Genomic DNA, 17,067 nt, shown 5'->3' with positions numbered 1-17,067 from the left:
TGGAGTTTTACATTGGAGATGCTCTAACCACGCTTATTTAGCGATTTAATCATCGTAATCCTGTTATATATTAAATTTAAAATTGTTTAGTATTCCCTCCGTTTCATATTAAATGTCGTTTTAGAGAATTTTTTCATTACAAAAAAAGTGTCGTTTTCGATTTTCAATGCAAAATTTATTTTTCTATTGGTTGAAATATGGTTCTTAATCCGTGTGCCGAAACCTAAAACGACACTTATAATGAATCATGGGGAATATTTTTTATAAAGAAGATTGCAGAAATTATCAGTTTATTTATTTATTTAACGTTTGAAACACCGAATAAAAGGTTAGGATGAGTTGTCGTGACTCACCATAAGCCGGCCCTCAACTAACAACTACAAAATCCAAAAGAACATTTTGTCAACATGCAAAATATAAAAAAAGTAAAATACATTTTCAAAATATACGAGAAAAACCCTATACAACAACATTCAAAATTTAAATTCTTCTTTTGGTAAAGTTTTCTTAATTCATTTGTTATCAGCTTTATTTTGTTTGTTTTCTATTAATTTTATAAAGTTTGTTCCTTTTTGTGCGAGAAGAAAAAGTAAGCGTGCAAAAAAATAAAATAAAAGAATTAACAAAATAAATAGTCTTGTTCTGTTCTCTCTCACGTTAAGAGGAGATTAGATTAGAGAGTTACTCTAAAGACTTGTTCTCTATTTTGCTGTCACCTTCTCCACAGAAAGCGTCACCTTTTTGTTTTCACCTTCTAGAGACAGAGTAACTCATTTGTTGGGTTTGTTCTGAAGATGCAACTTTTTACTAGCTGTTGCGGAAAAGGATTTGAAGGGTAAGTATCTGTTTTATCTTCTTGATTGATTCTTTGACTCGATGATTGTCAAAATCTTTCTTCTTTCGCTTACGATTTATGATGTTCTTCCTGAGATTTTATATCAATTTTGGAGCCAATTTATGCTCAAATCTTTATGTTTTCCCTTCGTCTCTAATGATTTTTTCATGTAAAGTTTGTTCCTTTCGTTGGAAAAAAAAAAACAGATACTCTGTTTTGGATAAACCTCACTGATCCTTGAATAGTGATGAAGATCAGAAACGGCTCTATTTGATGTTTCTTGATTTGTTGATGAATTGGTCTGAAAAAAAAAAGAATAAAACTGAGGTTAAGTTTTGGTTTGATGTCACGGTTACACAGGAAAAAGAAAGTGGAGACAGAGCCAGCTCGGAAGATATTCTCATTGAAGGAGCTTCACTCAGCCACAAACAGTTTCAACTACGACAACAAACTCGGCGAAGGTCGCTTCGGCAGTGTCTACTGGGGTCAGCTCTCTGATGGTTCACAAGTAAACCTCATCTCAAACTGTTATATAGACCGTGCTTCTTGTTCAGAGTTTTCTCTGATTCATTTGTGTTTCTTGCAGGTTGCAGTCAAGAGACTCAAGGCATGGAACAGCAGAGAAGAGATTGACTTCGCTGTAGAAGTCGAGATTCTCTCCCGTATCCGTCATAAGAACTTGCTGAGCGTTCGTGGCTACTGTGATGAAGGACAGGAACGTCTTCTTGTATACGACTACATGCCGAACTTGAGCCTTGTCTCAAATCTTCATGGCCAGCAGTACTCAGGAGAGTGCTCTCTAGATTCCACCGCTCGGATAAAGATTGCCATAAGAACTGCGCAGGCCCTTGCGTGAGTCTCAAGTATCTGAAAAACCATTCAACAACAAGTTTTAATAACTTCTTTAGTTTGTAACGTTTTATGTGTGTTTCCTCAGATACCTACACAATCATGTAGTCCATGGAGATGTCAGAGCGAGTAATGTGTTGCTAGACTCTGAGTTTGAGCCTCGTGTTATGGATTTTGGATATGGTAAACTGATGCCAGATGATGACGAAGCTACTAAAGCTAGAAGTAATAACGGTTATCTCTCACCAGAATGTGTTGCGTCAGGTAAAGAATCAGAAGCAGGTGATGTGTACAGTTTTGGTATCTTATTACTGGAGCTAGTTACTGGCAAGAGACCAATAGAGAGGCTAAACGCGACAACAAAGCGTGGGATAACCGAGTGGGTGTTACCGCTTGTGTACGAGAGAAAGTTTGGTGAAATAGTGGATCAGAAGCTGGAAGAGGAGAAAGTGGAAGAGAAGCTAAAGAAGCTTGTCTTGGTGGGAGTCATGTGTGTTCAGACAGAGGCGGAGAAGAGACCGACAATGTCTCAAGTGGTGGAGATGCTGATGAATGAATCAAAGGAGAAAATGTCTGAACTTGAAGCCAATCCTCTCTTCAAGAATCCATGTAGAGAGGAAAGCTCAGATGTGATCTCAGAAGAACAACAATAGAGATTTTTTAGGCACATTAACATTTGTTCATATTGGCTTAGTTTCTGAGGTATTGGTTATTCTTTTTGTGTGTGTGTTTCTTCGTTTGTAACATTTGGTTTTCATTTGATTGGATGTTTGTAAGGTGTGGCATTGACATATAAAGAGAAAGTTGTGATTGAAAGATTGAATACTTTTATTTATGGATTATAATGAAACTTTTAACACAATCTTTTTTTTTTCACAATGAGCTGAACTAGTTCTGATTCTTGGAAGAAGATGATCGGAACAAAAGTATAACAGAGATTACAACAGGAGCAAATATAATGAAGAGGGCTTGCGTGAGGTTAGGTGTTGTTATCTCTGGGAGCAATACGCTGCCGTATTTGATTATAGCTGCACCTGCTACTGACCCAGCTCCAAGCTTCAACAGGTAGCTCAAGTCCTCCTGTACTTTGTCGAAAAGAGGACTTATTTGTAACTTCTGAATTATTTGAGCCCAAAATTAAATAAAAGATTCGACAAATTTTAAATATAGCGGTTATTTTGATAAATGTGAATTCTTTGAGGCTCCCTCCACAATAACAAAAAGAAACAGAACAAGATTTCCTCTCCACACAGAACTGACCTGAGTTCCTTGACCGTTATCTGCTTGTTGTTCCGATCGGTTACCGGAAACCATTACGCGAAATGACCGTTTTGTCCCTGAGTTTGGCGAGGGAGCTCGGAAGCTAGTCACGAATTTAACACTACTCATGGTCTTCTTCTTCATTGGTTCCAATCTCCGGTGAACAGAGCTCGAGCTAGAGAGCCTCGGAACTCCAACCGCCATACCTGAAACGAATACAGAAGCTGACATCTCTCTCTATCTCTTATCCTCTCTCTCTAAAGCTGCCGTCTTTTTTGGTCAAGCAGTCTTGTAAATGGCGTGAACAGAGGATAAGAGAGAGATACACGACACCCCACCTAAAACACATCTCACGTTCTGCGTTGGTTCTTGAAACGTTAAAAAACTACGTTTGCGTTTTACACTCACGTTCATAACAAAAGTGTATCACAAGATCTCATATATATAAAGAAAGCGTATGTTACAAGACGTAACTCACGTACGTGATTATTGATTACAGTATGTATAAATATCATTTCTCAAGGATCTTGCTTAGAACAGTACTTGCCAGATCAACACTCCCTTCTTGATCTTCTTCTTCTTCTTGTTCTGATCTGGCTTCTCTGACTGATACTCCATGTCCGGACAAAGAGCAACGAAGAACAGAGTTAACCTGCTTCCTTAACCTCGCATTATCAATCAGCACCTCTGTTAGAATCTTTCTTACTACATCATCTGGTCCTCCATGTTCTTCTGAAAGAAGCTGTGTCTGTTTTAAACATAAGATTTACATCAACGCTATTGTTTGTGTCTCAAAACATACATAAACTCATCATCAAAGTGTACTTGGTTGAGCCTACCTCAGCAATTAGAAGACCTATTCGGTTATCAGATGTTGCTAGTAGATCAATCGCTTCCGATGGAGACGATGATTCCATTATTGACTTACTCTCATCTTCGATTTGGAACTTGACATTGCATTCTTGAAGACGGTTCTGTAGAACATCACACTCATGCATCAACTTCTCGTTTGCGGCTTTCGCAGTCTCTCCTCTATCCTTCTCACGTTGAACAACTCTCTGAAACATTGCGTAACACTCAATGAGTTCAAATCGCAACACATACACTTGAATAACAATCCTGCAAAGGAGTGTATGTTTAGTTTACCTCCATCTCAAGCTTTTCTTTCATCGTGCGGCTAAGCTCTACTCTCAATTCTGATTGAGTGGTTCGGAGAGTCTTGACCTCTTTGACAAGGACCTTCAGCTCTGCTTTCGATTTCACCTCCAGCTCTTCATGCTCTTTACGCAAATTCTCAAACTTGTCTCTTAGCTCATCCATCTGCTGCAGCAACATTTCGTTTTCTTGAACAAGTGACTCATTTGTAGTCTCAATATGTTCTTTCTCGTCCTGTAAGGCCAAACATAGATAAGAAAATCTATCGTTGAATGCAAATGAAATAAACTTAAGAGAAGCACAAACCTTCATAGAGTTTAACAATGATTCCATCTCCATGCATTGCTTGCGAAGCTCCTCCATGTCCCACTGAATTTGAGTAAATCTTTCCTTTTCCTTCAGAACTGTTTGCTCCATGCCTTGCTTGCAGCTCTCTCGGGTTGTTTCAAGTTCAACCTCTAAATCTTTCACCTACGAGCCCAACTCCAAACATTAAAAAAGCATATTGTTATCCATCACAGAGAGTATGATGACATGCATGTAAGATAATTGTGCACACCTTTGTTGACAAAAATTGTCGAACAGCTAACTCCTGATTAAGCCGTGAGATAAGATCTTCCGTGTCAGCTTTTGCTGTTTCCAGTCTCTGCTCTAACGTATCAACAACCCTCTTTAACTTACTTCTCTCCTCGGATTGAAATACAATCGCCACATCCTTCCCTGTTTCAGTATCAGCACCATAACTGTTTCCTTGAACGTCATCATGACTCTCCATGTAGTCTTGGTTAGGTTCCCCGGATTTTGACGCCTCTCCGGTTATGGTACCAGTTTCTGCAGCTCTATCAGTTCTGGAAAGAAGTCCAGATTCTGTGATTAGTTCATGCCAATCAGTCACATTATCTTCAGAAGTTGAATTCCTTGAGACAATGTTTTTGAGACTAGCTTCGTCATGCTTCATTGTTGAGGTATCAGATGTCTCATCAGAAGAGTCGTTGACATGATCCGCGGTAACTGATGAACTACCAGGAACATCAGAACTGGTGTCAGGTAGAAGCAGCCGACTGTCTACAGAGCTATCTTCATTTTCTTGATATTCATCATTGAAATCTGAAGAGAGTAACAATACATGAAAGACTTTCAGACAGCATCAAAACATCGAATAGATTGTAAAAACATAAAGGGATGACAGTTCAGATAAATTCACTTTATCTTTACATTGTTTTCATTGGCAAGAGAAAAGAATAAGAAGAAGAGCACATACAAGACCTGACAGCAGCTTCTAGCTCAAGGAATGTTGCTATCAGAGCGTTTCTGGATATATCGATATCTGTCAAAAGCCTATTCATCCAATCTTCCAGAGAGCACCTCCTCTGCAATAAACTAAACATTTTGAGGATATTTTTTTTTGCTGTCACTGATCTTAAAATTGAGAAAATAATTATCTACTTCTTCCAAAAGTGTCTGGTTTTTCATCCTCAGTCTCTTCTTTGGTGGTGCCTGGGGTAACCTTTTCTTCACAAACTCCTTTTTAATCTGAAAATGACGAATTTAAGTTGAAAACAGTACAACCCAAATAAAATGGCTAAATATCATATTCAAGCAAGCAAGTCATAGTTATTTACAGAAACGTTGCATGATATAAAACAAATGAGCAAGCTAGAACTAAAAAAAAAAGCGCACAGACGAAGTACTCACTGAGGAATATAAATCCAAGAAATCATTGAATCTTCGAAGTATGAGCCTAGTGGAGGTGATTCCCTCGGGAGATTGTATCGCCACTTGCACTCTATAAAACTGATAAAGACGAAAGTAAAAGTTTAAGGGAATAGAAGACCGAAAACGTTGAAGGAAAACAAAAAAAAACTAGCAACACATTCATACAGACTATGAATAAAGATTAGTACAAAAGAATGAGCTACGAATAAAGACAATACAGACCACAGCAGGATCAGAAACAGTTGATTTGGGAAGGTCAACCCAAGAAGGGACAGTGACGCAGTAGCTCCAACCAGTTCGAGGATCATGTGGCCAAACAGTGTTCCGTCCTTCCTATAGTTAAGGAACAACATCCAAACAAAACAAAAATCGTCAAAGAAATGATATGAAAGAAGAAAGACCCTATGCTTTCAGTTTCAAAAGCGAATTTTTTTTTTTTATCTTAGAAAGTTTGTATTTTATCCTCGTAACTGCACAAGTAACAAAGGCTAACAGAATCTCTTATGTCATGAACCTATTCAACAGAAGAAAGGACAATACTTATTCATTGTCCTGACGACACCAACTACAAATCTAGCTCCACACAGTTCACGAGTTCAGTAAGAACCTAACTTAAAATGCGATCAATTCAAACATTGCAGGCAAAGCATACCCATTGACGAGGAGGAGCGCTCCAATCCATGCCCAAAGGCAACGGCGACTTCCCGTCATGGCGATGCTCCGCAGATAATACCCTCGAATCTTTATCCGCTTCTCCTCCGCCGAGACTGTAGCTGATATTGCGGCGGTAATCGTCGTCCTCGCCGCGGAAGTAAGGACCAGGAGAGAGGAAACGGTGAGAGAACGGCTCGCCGAAGGGACCGGAGACGTTGTAGTTGTAATCGAGTAGAGAGAGATCGTCCGCGTACAGATTCATCTTCCCCCTTTACTTATTACTCTCTCTTGATTGATTGATTCATCTTCTCTTCAGATTTTTCACTTTGTTCTTGCCACCCACCGAGTCAATACGATGCGTTTTGATTCTTTTGAAATAAGTAAATTATGTATATGAAGTTGTCACAAAAAGCCACCCTCGTTGAGTGGTTGACTGGTATATGAACTTTGGTTTACGACCCGAGTTCGAGCGGTGAAGATAAAACAATTTAAAGTGACGGCTTAGTCCGTCGCTGTCGTCCTGACTTACCGTGACGATAGCAAGTGCCGTCCGAGCTCATCATTACCAACTTTTTTTTTCTTTTTTATTAAAATAAAAAATGTGAATATATTAACACTCTTGATTCTGCTTGATGATGCCGTAGGAGATGCTTCTTCGAAATCCAATTAACCCTAAAGCATCGATTTTTAAGCTACTCTTCAATGACTACTCTCATTTCATCGCAATCCCCGAGAGCTGCAAAACAACGACCCAATTCAAGCAACTACACTCCCAAATCATCATTCAAGGTCTAGAACCAAACCCAACAATCCAAAAGAAGCTTCTACTCTCCTGGTCTAGTCGCTTAAATGGCGACATTGGTTATGCCTATAAGTTGTTCGTGAAAATGCCCGAACCAGACGTGGTTGTATGGAACAATATGATCAAGGGTTTTTCCAGAGTGGGTTGTGTCAAGGAAGGAGTTAGATTGTATTTGAATATGTTGAAGAAAGGTGTGACTCCTGATGGACACACGTTTCCCTTTTTGCTCAGCGGTCTTAAGCCGGATTGTGGTAAGAAGCTGCATTGCCATGTTGTGAAGTTTGGTTTAGGTTCTAACCTTTATGTGCAGAATGGTCTTGTGCAAATGTACTCGTTGTGTGGGCTGATGGACATGGCTCGTGGGGTTTTCGACAGGGGAAGGAAAGATGATGTCTTTTCTTGGAACTTGATGATCTCTGGGTGTAATAGGATGAAACTATATGAAGAAAGTTTGAGACTTTTCGCGGAGATGGAGAGGAAACTGGTTATTCCAACTTGTGTTACCTTGCTTCTGGTTCTCTCTGCTTGCTCTAAGGTTAGGGATAAGGATCTATGTAAAAGGGTTCATGGATATGTTAGTGGGTGTGCGAGAGAGCCTAGTTTGAAGCTGGTGAATGCTCTGGTCAATGCATATGCTGCTTGTGGGGAGATGAATATAGCGGTGCGGATTTTCAATAGTATGAAGATTAGGGATGTGATTTCTTGGACATGTATTGTTAAAGGGTTTGTCGACATAGGGAATCTAGATCTTGCAAGGATGTATTTTGATGATATGCAGGTGAGAGATAGAATCTCTTGGACTATTATGATCGATGGTTACCTACGAGCTGATTGCTTTAACGAATCTTTGGATCTTTTCCGTGCGATGCAAAATGCAGGGATGATACCGGATGAGTTCACCATGGTCAGCGTACTCACAGCTTGTGCCCATCTAGGTGCCTTGGAGATAGGTGAATGGGTTAAGACGTACATAGATAAGAACAAGATCAAGAACGATGTTGTTGTAGGGAACGCTTTGATCGATATGTACTTCAAATGTGGGTGTTGTGAGAAAGCGCAGAAGGTTTTCCATGAGATGCGCCAGAGAGACAAGTTCACTTGGACAGCCATGGTTGTCGGTCTTGCCAACAATGGACAGGGTGAAGATGCCATTAAAGTTTTCTTTCAAATGCAAGACATGTCGATACAACCAGATGAGATTACGTACCTCGGCGTGCTCTCTGCTTGTAACCATAGTGGTATGATAGAGCAAGCAAAAGACTTTTTCTCCAAGATGAGAAGCGACCATAGGATTGAACCGAGTTTAGCACATTATGGATGTATGGTTGACCTGCTTGGTAGAGCTGGACTGGTCAAGGAAGCGTATGAGATGATAAGGAACATGCCAGTGAATCCAAACTCGATTGTGTGGGGAGCTCTACTAAGTGCTTCTAGACTTCATAATGATGAATCAATGGCTGAGTTAGCAGCTAAGAAGATTCTCGAGCTGGAACCTGATAACGGGGCTGTTTATGCTTTGTTGTGCAATATATATGCAGCTTGCGAAAGATGGGAGGATTTGCGAGAAGTGAGAAAAGAGATGGTGGACGTAGCAGCCAAGAAGATACCAGGGTGTAGTTTGATTGACGTCAACGGTGTTACTTACGAGTTTGTTTGTAGAGACAAGTCACACCTTCAATCAGAAGAGATTTACAGGAAACTAGAAGAGTTAGCTCAAGAGTCGACGTTTGCAAGGCACTTGCCTAGTGAATTGTTGTTCGAGGCTGGGTAAGATTATAGAGAGCCCTGAGATGATGAACATATCCATAGGTTGTTACTGTGAATGATGTTGTTAATGCTGTAGACGAGACAGTACATGGTTCAATTTGAGACTAATCTTTGGGAAACTAAATATAAGAATTTATCTAACCAAAAAAAAAACTTTTCAAAATATTAAGCTTTCGAATGGTTTTGTCAATGTAATGTTAAAACCAGAAGACGAAAGCAAACCAGAAGACGAAAGCAAACCCTCAGAGACTGACGTTGCAGAGAGCAGTAACAGACTGCCGAGAGCCGGAATGTCTTCAAATTGAGCTCCATTGCTTCCTTTTTCTTATTTGATCATTTTCTTAGTAGCTTAAGCTCTTCTTTTTTTTTTTCAATGAATAATTCATTATAATGTTTGAAATCAACAGACTTAGAAACAAAACAAAAGAGAGAGAAGAGAAAAGCAAACACAACATCAGTATATGCTATAAGGGATAACTTCCAACAAAAGGAAGAGAAAGATCAAAGCGAGATCTTCATCTGCAACTAGGAAGATACGACCATACGACTTTATCAGGAAAGGTTGTCGTTCTTAGCTTCCAATAGTAGAAGAGAAGATAACCAAAGTGGACCACCCTTCGCAACATAGGATTGAAATCGGCGATCCTTTGTTACACTCGTAGCAATTTCCACAGCCAAAGAGTTGACTCCAAGCGAAACATCCAGCAACTGACACTGATCAAAGGAGTGCATGGAGCGTAAAATATGTGAGATTACGAGAGCTGCATTAGGGTAGGACTGAGGGTTCAGGAGAGCATCTAGAGTCTGTGGCGAAGAGATCTCAAGGATCACTCTCTTAACACGAAGATCAAGAAGTGCACTAACTGCCCATCCCAGCGAGTATAAACTAGCTTCAAATGCCGATGGAGCCAAGGGGAGAGCTCTTCTACTATGGAAAAGTGGTAAGCCAGAGGAATCCCTCGCAATCCAGGCCGCACCAAAAAATTGTGATGAACTTGTCCAAGAGGATGCTACATTACATTTAACAGAACCCACTGGTGGTTTTTGCCACTTCAAACTCACAACAGTATTAGAGGAAGAGGTAGAGGGAGAATCAGAGCTGAGAAGCTGGGAAGATAACCATATAGCAGACTCCTCCGAGGCTTTGTTAAAGATTGATGAGCCACTGTATTGAACCTGTTCAAAGCAAAAGGAATTGCGGGCCTTCCATATGTGCCATAGAATCCAGGGGAATGAAAGGCGAGAAGCGTTCTCCGGGGAAAGCTTTTTGCTTACAGACATCAAGTGGTAAAAATTTAACCATACCGACGACCTAGAGAAACCACCAGGAGGAAGCGGGAATTGTGATAGAGACCACGCCTCCTTTGCAGCCTCACAATGAAAGAGAACATGAGAGATTGTCTCTTCCCATAACCCGCACCTAGGACATGTCGTGTCTAACAAGATACCGCGAGATCGTAGTCTTTCTTTGACCGCTAAAGCTCCCGACAATACACGCCACATGAAATGCCTGATCTTAGGAGAGGTATGGGTTTTCCAAAGATCTTTCCATAGTTTGCGCTCAATAGGGGGAAGACCCGGAGATGGAGGAGCTTGTAACCTCTCCAATGTCTCAGCTAGCTTGTATCCACTTTTAGAATTATAGAAACCAGATTTTGAGAGGCCCCAAACTTTGACATCTTGAGATGAGAGGTCTAATCCCGTATTCAAGACCAAATTAACGTCTTCTTCCGCAATAACTTCCCTAACTCTTGGGATGTTCCATGATCCGTCAATAGGGTTGATCAGGTCACTAACCGAGAGAGTGAGATCCACAACAGCATCCTGGCGATATTGAGGAGGACGAGGAACCTCAGTTTTGATCCAGCTATCAATCCAGACACGAGTACTCTCTCCATTCCCGATCTTCTGCAAAAGACCCTGAGAGAAGAGCTCTCTACCATGAAGAATACTGCGCCAGGCATAGGAGGGTCTTGTGCCAACGCTACATTCCAAAAAGGAAGATCGAGCAAAGTAGCGTTGTTGTAAGATCCGAGCCAGAAGGGAAGTGGGGTTCGACCATATTCTCCAAGCTTGTTTCGCAAGGAGAGACTGGTTGAACTGTTCAATATCTCGAAACCCTAAACCACCAAGCTCTTTGTCTTTACACAGTGACTTCCACGCAACCCAAGAGATTTTCTTTTTGTTATTCCCCGAGCTCCACCAAAACTCCCTCATAACGCTAGTTATCTTTTCACACACATCCTTAGGAAGCTTAAAGCAGGACATCGCATAGATAGGCAGAGCCATTGCCACTGATTTCAGCAAGCTCTTCTTAGGCGGGATTTATTCAATGTTAACAGAACACAAATAACTTAGTTGACCCCCTTCTTATTATGGATCCTCTTTTTTTCTTATATATGACATATCAACCACGCCTATCTGGTCGGTTAGTCAAGGCGTTTTATAGATCACTAAAAGGACCTGAGTTTGAATCTGCACCACACCAGATTTCCATGCGCGTGGTCACCAGAGCTTTCATATTCTCTTTTCGAGAAATGGTTTACCATTTTTTTTTATATATAACATGTCTTTATTGAAAAGTCACTCTCATTTGCACAGTTGCTTTTTCAGATCAGTATTAACATATTAAAGTAGGTTCTTAATTCACTAGGAATTGACAACTATGTTTGCTATTTTTGAAGTTCACTACTGAAACTAAAAATTCCCTAACAAAACTTAAAAAATATATTAAAATGGATTAAAAAAAACTATATCTAAAATTAGTTTGTTATTTTATTGTAATAGAACCCATGTTATTTTCAATCATTTAGAAAGTAATGTATTCATATGATTATCAAGTAAATGTTATTGTGAAGATACAACTCACATCATTGTTGTTGAGACGTTTAGTGCATCATTTTGCCTTTAGTTAACTTCTTTGTAACTATGCTAAAGACTATTTCTCAATTGTTTCAGCTGATAATTGTTATTTTCTTTTTAATATTTTTGTTTGAAAGTTGGTCACTGGAAATTACTCATTTCTTCTCTAAATTTTGTTTTTGTTTTCAGGGTTTCATTTGCATTGACATATTGTTAATGTGTTAATCTCTTTAATAATTTGAAATTCTTACACTTAAACATTGCATCTAATTTAAATTTTATAATTATTAAGTTGAATTCTTATTAAAGAAAACTATTTTCCAAAATTTATTATATAAACCTCGATGTTTATAGATAAAATGTTATATAAATCATAACATATTCCAAATCAGTTGATCAGATTTTGTACACCAAAAAATTACATAACTATCATAATCTGTCTCATTAAATTTTTGGATATGGATTAAAATATGAAGAATAACCCATAAAACAATCTTTCGTCAGATTGATTTATCGATAATAGATAATCTCCAACCTCTCATGAGAAATTCTTGAACCAGCTCGGGTGATTAGAGTGGAAATTTCACATGGAGTTGATGAAGAAACTCTTTATATGTGGAGGAGAGGTTTGTTCTACTTCACTAAGAAAGTTATGGGAAACATCATCCTTATGTTCTTCGTCTCTAAGTTTTGTAAAATTCAAATGTTGTTTTGTAGCTTTGGACACTTGATGAAAATGGTGGGCCTCAAGGGGGATACAAGTGGGCTCGCATTGTCATTTTCTGGGACATCGAGAATTGTAAAGTTCCATCTGATTGCAAAGCGGCCCAGGTTCGTGAGAAAATCTTGAGGTCACTATGGGATCTAGGGTCTAGAGGCCCAGTAGAGATCATAGCGGTTGCGGCGAACGAATCTAGAGTGCCTTCCTTTGTCAGTTCAAAACTGAAACTGAGTGGAATTAGGTTTGATACCCTAAATACTACCGTTAAACAAGCAAGCGACGAAAGCATCAAGCGAAGAATAGGTAGGTGGATGGAAGTTACACCGGCTCATGCGACTCTCCTCCTCATCACTAGGGATAAAGACTTTGTTTTGACTCTCTGGAAGGTGGAGAGAGCAGGTTACAACACCATTTTAGCCTCTGATCACGGCAATAAATCACAGCTGCTGGAATACGCAGAACATTATCAATTCACATGGAGAAGGCTTCTCCAGTTATTCTAGAGGAGATCTAGTTGACGGTGCAGAAGGAGGCTTGTTATAGGAGTCACTATTGTGACTTTTATCTCCCTTTTTGTTTCGAGTGTTTGCGGAACATTTTGAGTATTTTGAGAAGGTACTCTAAACTATGTACACGTGTTCTAGAATGGCTTTCTACTTGTTAGTTTTGGAACATTAAAGAAAATTGTGAGGATTGTTAATCTGGAAAAAAATCATTTAAATCACCAACTTTAAAATTTGGTTGAAAAAAACATAAACTTTCTCGTGGATGATCTAAAACCTCAATTTATTTTGACTAGCCTATTTAACCCCAAACATATTTTGACTAAGCCATTTCTAAGACGCCGTTAAAATGGTTAATAGATTGAGTTAACGGGTTAATCGCCGTCTCTGAATTTCTATTAAATCATACGACGTCGTTTTAAATTATTTTTAAAAAAAATGTTTTTCAAGAGAATCAAACCCGCGACCAAAGCTTCCCTAGGTACAAAGCTAAACCATTAGAACACTTAAAATTCAAGGGACATGTATAGATACTGATAGGCACACGTTTCCCTTTTTGCTCAACGGTCTTAAGGATGATGAAGCGTTGGCTTGTGGTAAGAAGCTGCATTGCCATGTTCTCAAATTCGGATTAGGTTGTAACATTTATGTGCAGAATGGTCTCGCGCAAATGTACTCGTTGTGTGGGCTGATGGATATGGCTCGTGGGGTTTTCGACAGGGGAAGGAAAGAGGATGTCTTTTCTTGGAACTTGATGATCTCTGGGTGTAATAGGATGAAACATTATGAAGAAACCTTGAGACTTTTCGCGGAGGAAATTGGTTTTTCCAACTTCTGTTACCTTACTTCTTGTTCTCTCTGCTTGCTTTAAGGTTAGGGATAAGGATCTTTGTAAAAGAGTTCATGGATATGTTGTTGGAGATGTCTTTGTAAAAGAGTTCATGGATATGTTCCCAGTTAAAAAACTATATTGTATCTTTAAGGTTAGGGATAAGGATCTTTGTAAAGGCACTCTGGGAACGAATCGCATGGCAATGAACTGTTGTAGGCTTTTGGAAAAATACTGGACAGTTGATACTCACCTGTACACAGACAGCATTTAGTTCTGATCTTCTACAGAAGCCTGGAACTCAGAGCCAGACATCTCCAACATGATTATTATGATACAATATAGTTTTTTAACTGAGTGGGGTTTGGCAGTTGAATAATGCCTTGACGTGTAATAAAAGTAGCAGACTAAACAGAGCATGGACTTACATAAGATATGGGAGGATTTGTATAACCTGATTGGCGAATTTACAGAAGTAAAGCAAAATAAACCAAGGAAATGCTTCCATGTATATGGGAGGATTTGTATAACCTGATCCACAAATCTCTTGTATATGTGTTGCTTCATGTACATCTTCTCAACCTTTTCACGTCCTTTGCTACCTAGCTAGATGGGTTTATGAGTACATGTAGCTTCGAGCTCTCTATGCTGTCGTACAATTCACTGATGATACATATTAGCCAGCCAGTGACTGTGGCTACTACCTTTTCTATCGCGCCTGAACAAGATTGGACAGTGATTGTTTTAAGGTTAGAGGTCTCTGAGCTCCAACAAAAACCAAAATCAAAAGATGTAAAAAGGTCAAGAAACTGAGATCGTGTATCAGAAGTGAGAGAGACCTCCACTTCACAAATCTGGGATGTTTCAGTGAGCTACTTAGATAAGAAGCCGTGTTTTGTCTTGGTCAAATGAGTAAACCATCTGCAAGAAAGAAGGCACAAACAAATATAATACAGCAGCAGCTTGTAATGAGTAAAGGGATCAGCTTTCTTCATCATCCTTATCTCTTTAATAATTTGTACATGAATCATCTAAAGAAGAAACAAACACACTTGTTACAACATGAATGGCTCTGATCAAAAACAGAGAAGAATCAACCAAAGACATTATAATGAGTCTAAAGCTTTGAGAGCCATCTCTAGTTAACAGAGTCAGAGGTCGGCTGATATTCTAATTTCTAATTCATCCCACTCCCACCGTACACGTGTCCTTGATGATGATGCCCCATCGTCACAACCCCACCGTACATCCCTCCTCCACTTCCGCCGCCGCCCTCTTTACCGCCCTGTCTCCCTCCTGGGGTCATCCTCTCGCCTTCCACCTCCCTGTACTTCTGCAGGTAAACCTTCAACGGCTCCACGTAATCCTCGACCCCCAGCGTCGTCATCGCCCAGAGAAGATCGTCGCCGTTGATCGTCTTCCTCTTCTCTCTCTGACACTTGTCCGACGCCTCGCCGGTGACGAAGCTTATGAACTCCGACACGCACTCCTGCACCGTCTCCTTCGCGTCCTTTGAGATCTTCGCGTTCGCCGGGAGCGCCTTCTTCATGATCCGGCTCACGTTCGCGATCGGGAGAAACCTGTCCTGCTCGCGCGACGACGCGCCGCCTCCGTCCTTGTGACCGCCTGAATCGTTATCGGAATCCGCCATCGTAAACCGGAGGTCGCGGCGAGAGAGAGAAGTTTGTTTGGGTCCGTTGGATCGAGAGGATAATGATCGGATCGTGATGACACGTGAGTTGTTATTGTTCGTTCGGTTTAACGATATGTTTAGTTACACGTGGCATTGGTTTAATCCGTTGGATAGAAAGAGGAGCTTGAGATCTTGGCGGTGTGGAATCCACCACGTAGTTAACTACAAAGTGGAGAATGTGGCTGATCCCCTTACCTTATCTCCATAGTATTTGGTGCGTTGCTAATGTTGTTCACTAATCTCTAGTTAGTGTGATTTATTTACTATTAATCCCTTTATATATTATTTGAACTACTTGGGATCCAACATAAGTTTTCTGCACTGTACTTATGGTTGGTGAACTTTTTGCAGCTGCTGTGCTGTGACAACAAATGTAAAAACTATCTCAGACAAAAAAATATTCAAAAGATGGAAAACAGGAGTACATGACAAACAAAAGAAGTGGTTTCTTACATACAGTATTTTTCCATAAGCCTTTGCACTTGCAGCTGCTTCATATTCACGTTTGATTTCTTCCAACATGCTGCTTCTCTGAGTTTCAGCTGCAAGAAAAAAAGAAACAAGTTTTGAAGTTTATTTCAGAAGGCTTTGAGAGAAATAAATGGTGAGGTCTTGGGTTCAAAGGTGAGTTCTTAGGTTCGAGTGTTAGTTTTTGGATTCGTGGATCGCCAAACGCATTGATAACCTATTTGGGAAGAGTTTAAAGCTTACACGTGAAGGGTTAGAATCGGTGCTCTAAAGAACCAGCCTGGATCCTACGGGTGGGTTGTTACAGATCCTTGCCTTGGTTGAATCACTAGCCTTTAGCTCTCCAAAGACCTTTTGTAGCAGCAGCAAGTAAGAACATAAAACGGAATAGAACTTATCTAGATGATATATTTTCAAGGATTAACATTCAGAAAACAAGTTCAGTGTTATGTGAAAGTAACCTTCAACCTCGCGTTTGATAGCTTCAAGCAGGGGCGAAGCCGCGTTAAGAGGTGGGTGTGGTGGCACGTGCACCCCCTTAGTTATTTATATTAACAATTTTACACCTAAAGGTACTATAGTTTCAGTGGATCAATTGGTAAAATTAAGCGTATGCACCCATAAAGTCTTGAGTTCGAGGATCCTTGCATGCAGATTTAATTGTATCACCTTGGCCTGGGCAAAATAACCGGAACCGAAGAACCGAACCGAAATACCCGAAATCGGAACCGGACCAATATCAACGGTTCCTATATTTTTATATCCGAAATAACCGAACCGAACCGGAACCGAACCGAGAACCGAACGGGTACCCGAATATATAAAAATATTAATTATGTATACATATAACATCACTAAATATATATTGTTAATTTAAAATTCTATTAAAAGTATCTGAAAATAGTTGAGGATAACTAAATTATTATAAAGTATCCAAACTACCCGAAAGTATT

The 17,067-nt window shown here is 39.8% G+C and overlaps 5 protein-coding genes across 6 annotated transcripts; 2 read left to right on the top strand and 3 right to left on the bottom strand.

The window, feature by feature from the left end:
• The first annotated feature begins 655 nt into the window (after window positions 1-655).
• Window positions 656-2,415, top strand: LOC106316570 (PTI1-like tyrosine-protein kinase At3g15890). Its single transcript, XM_013754463.1, has 4 exons — window positions 656-835; window positions 1,196-1,343; window positions 1,422-1,687; window positions 1,773-2,415. The coding sequence occupies exons 1-4, from the start codon at window positions 795-797 to the stop codon at window positions 2,335-2,337; spliced, it is 1,020 nt and encodes a 339-aa protein (XP_013609917.1). The 5' UTR covers window positions 656-794; the 3' UTR covers window positions 2,338-2,415.
• A 73-nt stretch (window positions 2,416-2,488) lies between these two features.
• LOC106316580 lies at window positions 2,489-3,319 on the bottom strand. The gene is made up of 2 exons (XM_013754473.1): window positions 2,945-3,319; window positions 2,489-2,764 (listed from the first exon to the last, which is right to left on the bottom strand). The coding sequence occupies exons 1-2, from the start codon at window positions 3,173-3,175 to the stop codon at window positions 2,573-2,575; spliced, it is 423 nt and encodes a 140-aa protein (XP_013609927.1). The 5' UTR covers window positions 3,176-3,319; the 3' UTR covers window positions 2,489-2,572.
• Window positions 3,320-3,357: 38 nt separating this feature from the next.
• LOC106316553 (myosin-4) lies at window positions 3,358-6,789 on the bottom strand. 2 transcript variants are annotated; one of them, XM_013754456.1, is made up of 11 exons: window positions 6,468-6,789; window positions 6,038-6,148; window positions 5,795-5,893; window positions 5,546-5,632; window positions 5,361-5,469; window positions 4,659-5,206; window positions 4,406-4,570; window positions 4,315-4,333; window positions 4,091-4,266; window positions 3,784-4,002; window positions 3,358-3,692 (listed from the first exon to the last, which is right to left on the bottom strand). In XM_013754456.1, exons 1-11 carry the CDS (start codon window positions 6,729-6,731, stop codon window positions 3,456-3,458), a joined length of 2,034 nt encoding a protein of 677 aa, XP_013609910.1. In that variant the 5' UTR covers window positions 6,732-6,789; the 3' UTR covers window positions 3,358-3,455. The 2 variants fall into 2 exon arrangements, with proteins under 2 accessions (XP_013609910.1, XP_013609904.1); XM_013754450.1 differs by having other exon boundaries at window positions 4,091-4,333; window positions 6,468-6,788.
• A 106-nt stretch (window positions 6,790-6,895) lies between these two features.
• Window positions 6,896-9,135, top strand: LOC106328104 (putative pentatricopeptide repeat-containing protein At3g15930). Its single transcript, XM_013766477.1, has one exon. The coding sequence runs from the start codon at window positions 7,117-7,119 to the stop codon at window positions 9,040-9,042; it is 1,926 nt and encodes a 641-aa protein (XP_013621931.1). The 5' UTR covers window positions 6,896-7,116; the 3' UTR covers window positions 9,043-9,135.
• Window positions 9,136-14,922: 5,787 nt separating this feature from the next.
• Window positions 14,923-16,052, bottom strand: LOC106344347 (nuclear transcription factor Y subunit B-3-like). The gene has a single exon (XM_013783748.1). The coding sequence runs from the start codon at window positions 15,602-15,604 to the stop codon at window positions 15,131-15,133; it is 474 nt and encodes a 157-aa protein (XP_013639202.1). The 5' UTR covers window positions 15,605-16,052; the 3' UTR covers window positions 14,923-15,130.
• Window positions 16,053-17,067: the final 1,015 nt, after the last annotated feature.

The sequence above is a fragment of the Brassica oleracea genome, chromosome C1 (genome assembly GCF_000695525.1).
Source record: "Brassica oleracea var. oleracea cultivar TO1000 chromosome C1, BOL, whole genome shotgun sequence".
Classification (NCBI taxonomy): Eukaryota; Viridiplantae; Streptophyta; class Magnoliopsida; order Brassicales; family Brassicaceae; genus Brassica; species Brassica oleracea.
The sequence above is the reverse complement of the archived record's forward strand: the minus strand, read 5'-3'. Positions and strand labels throughout refer to the sequence as shown.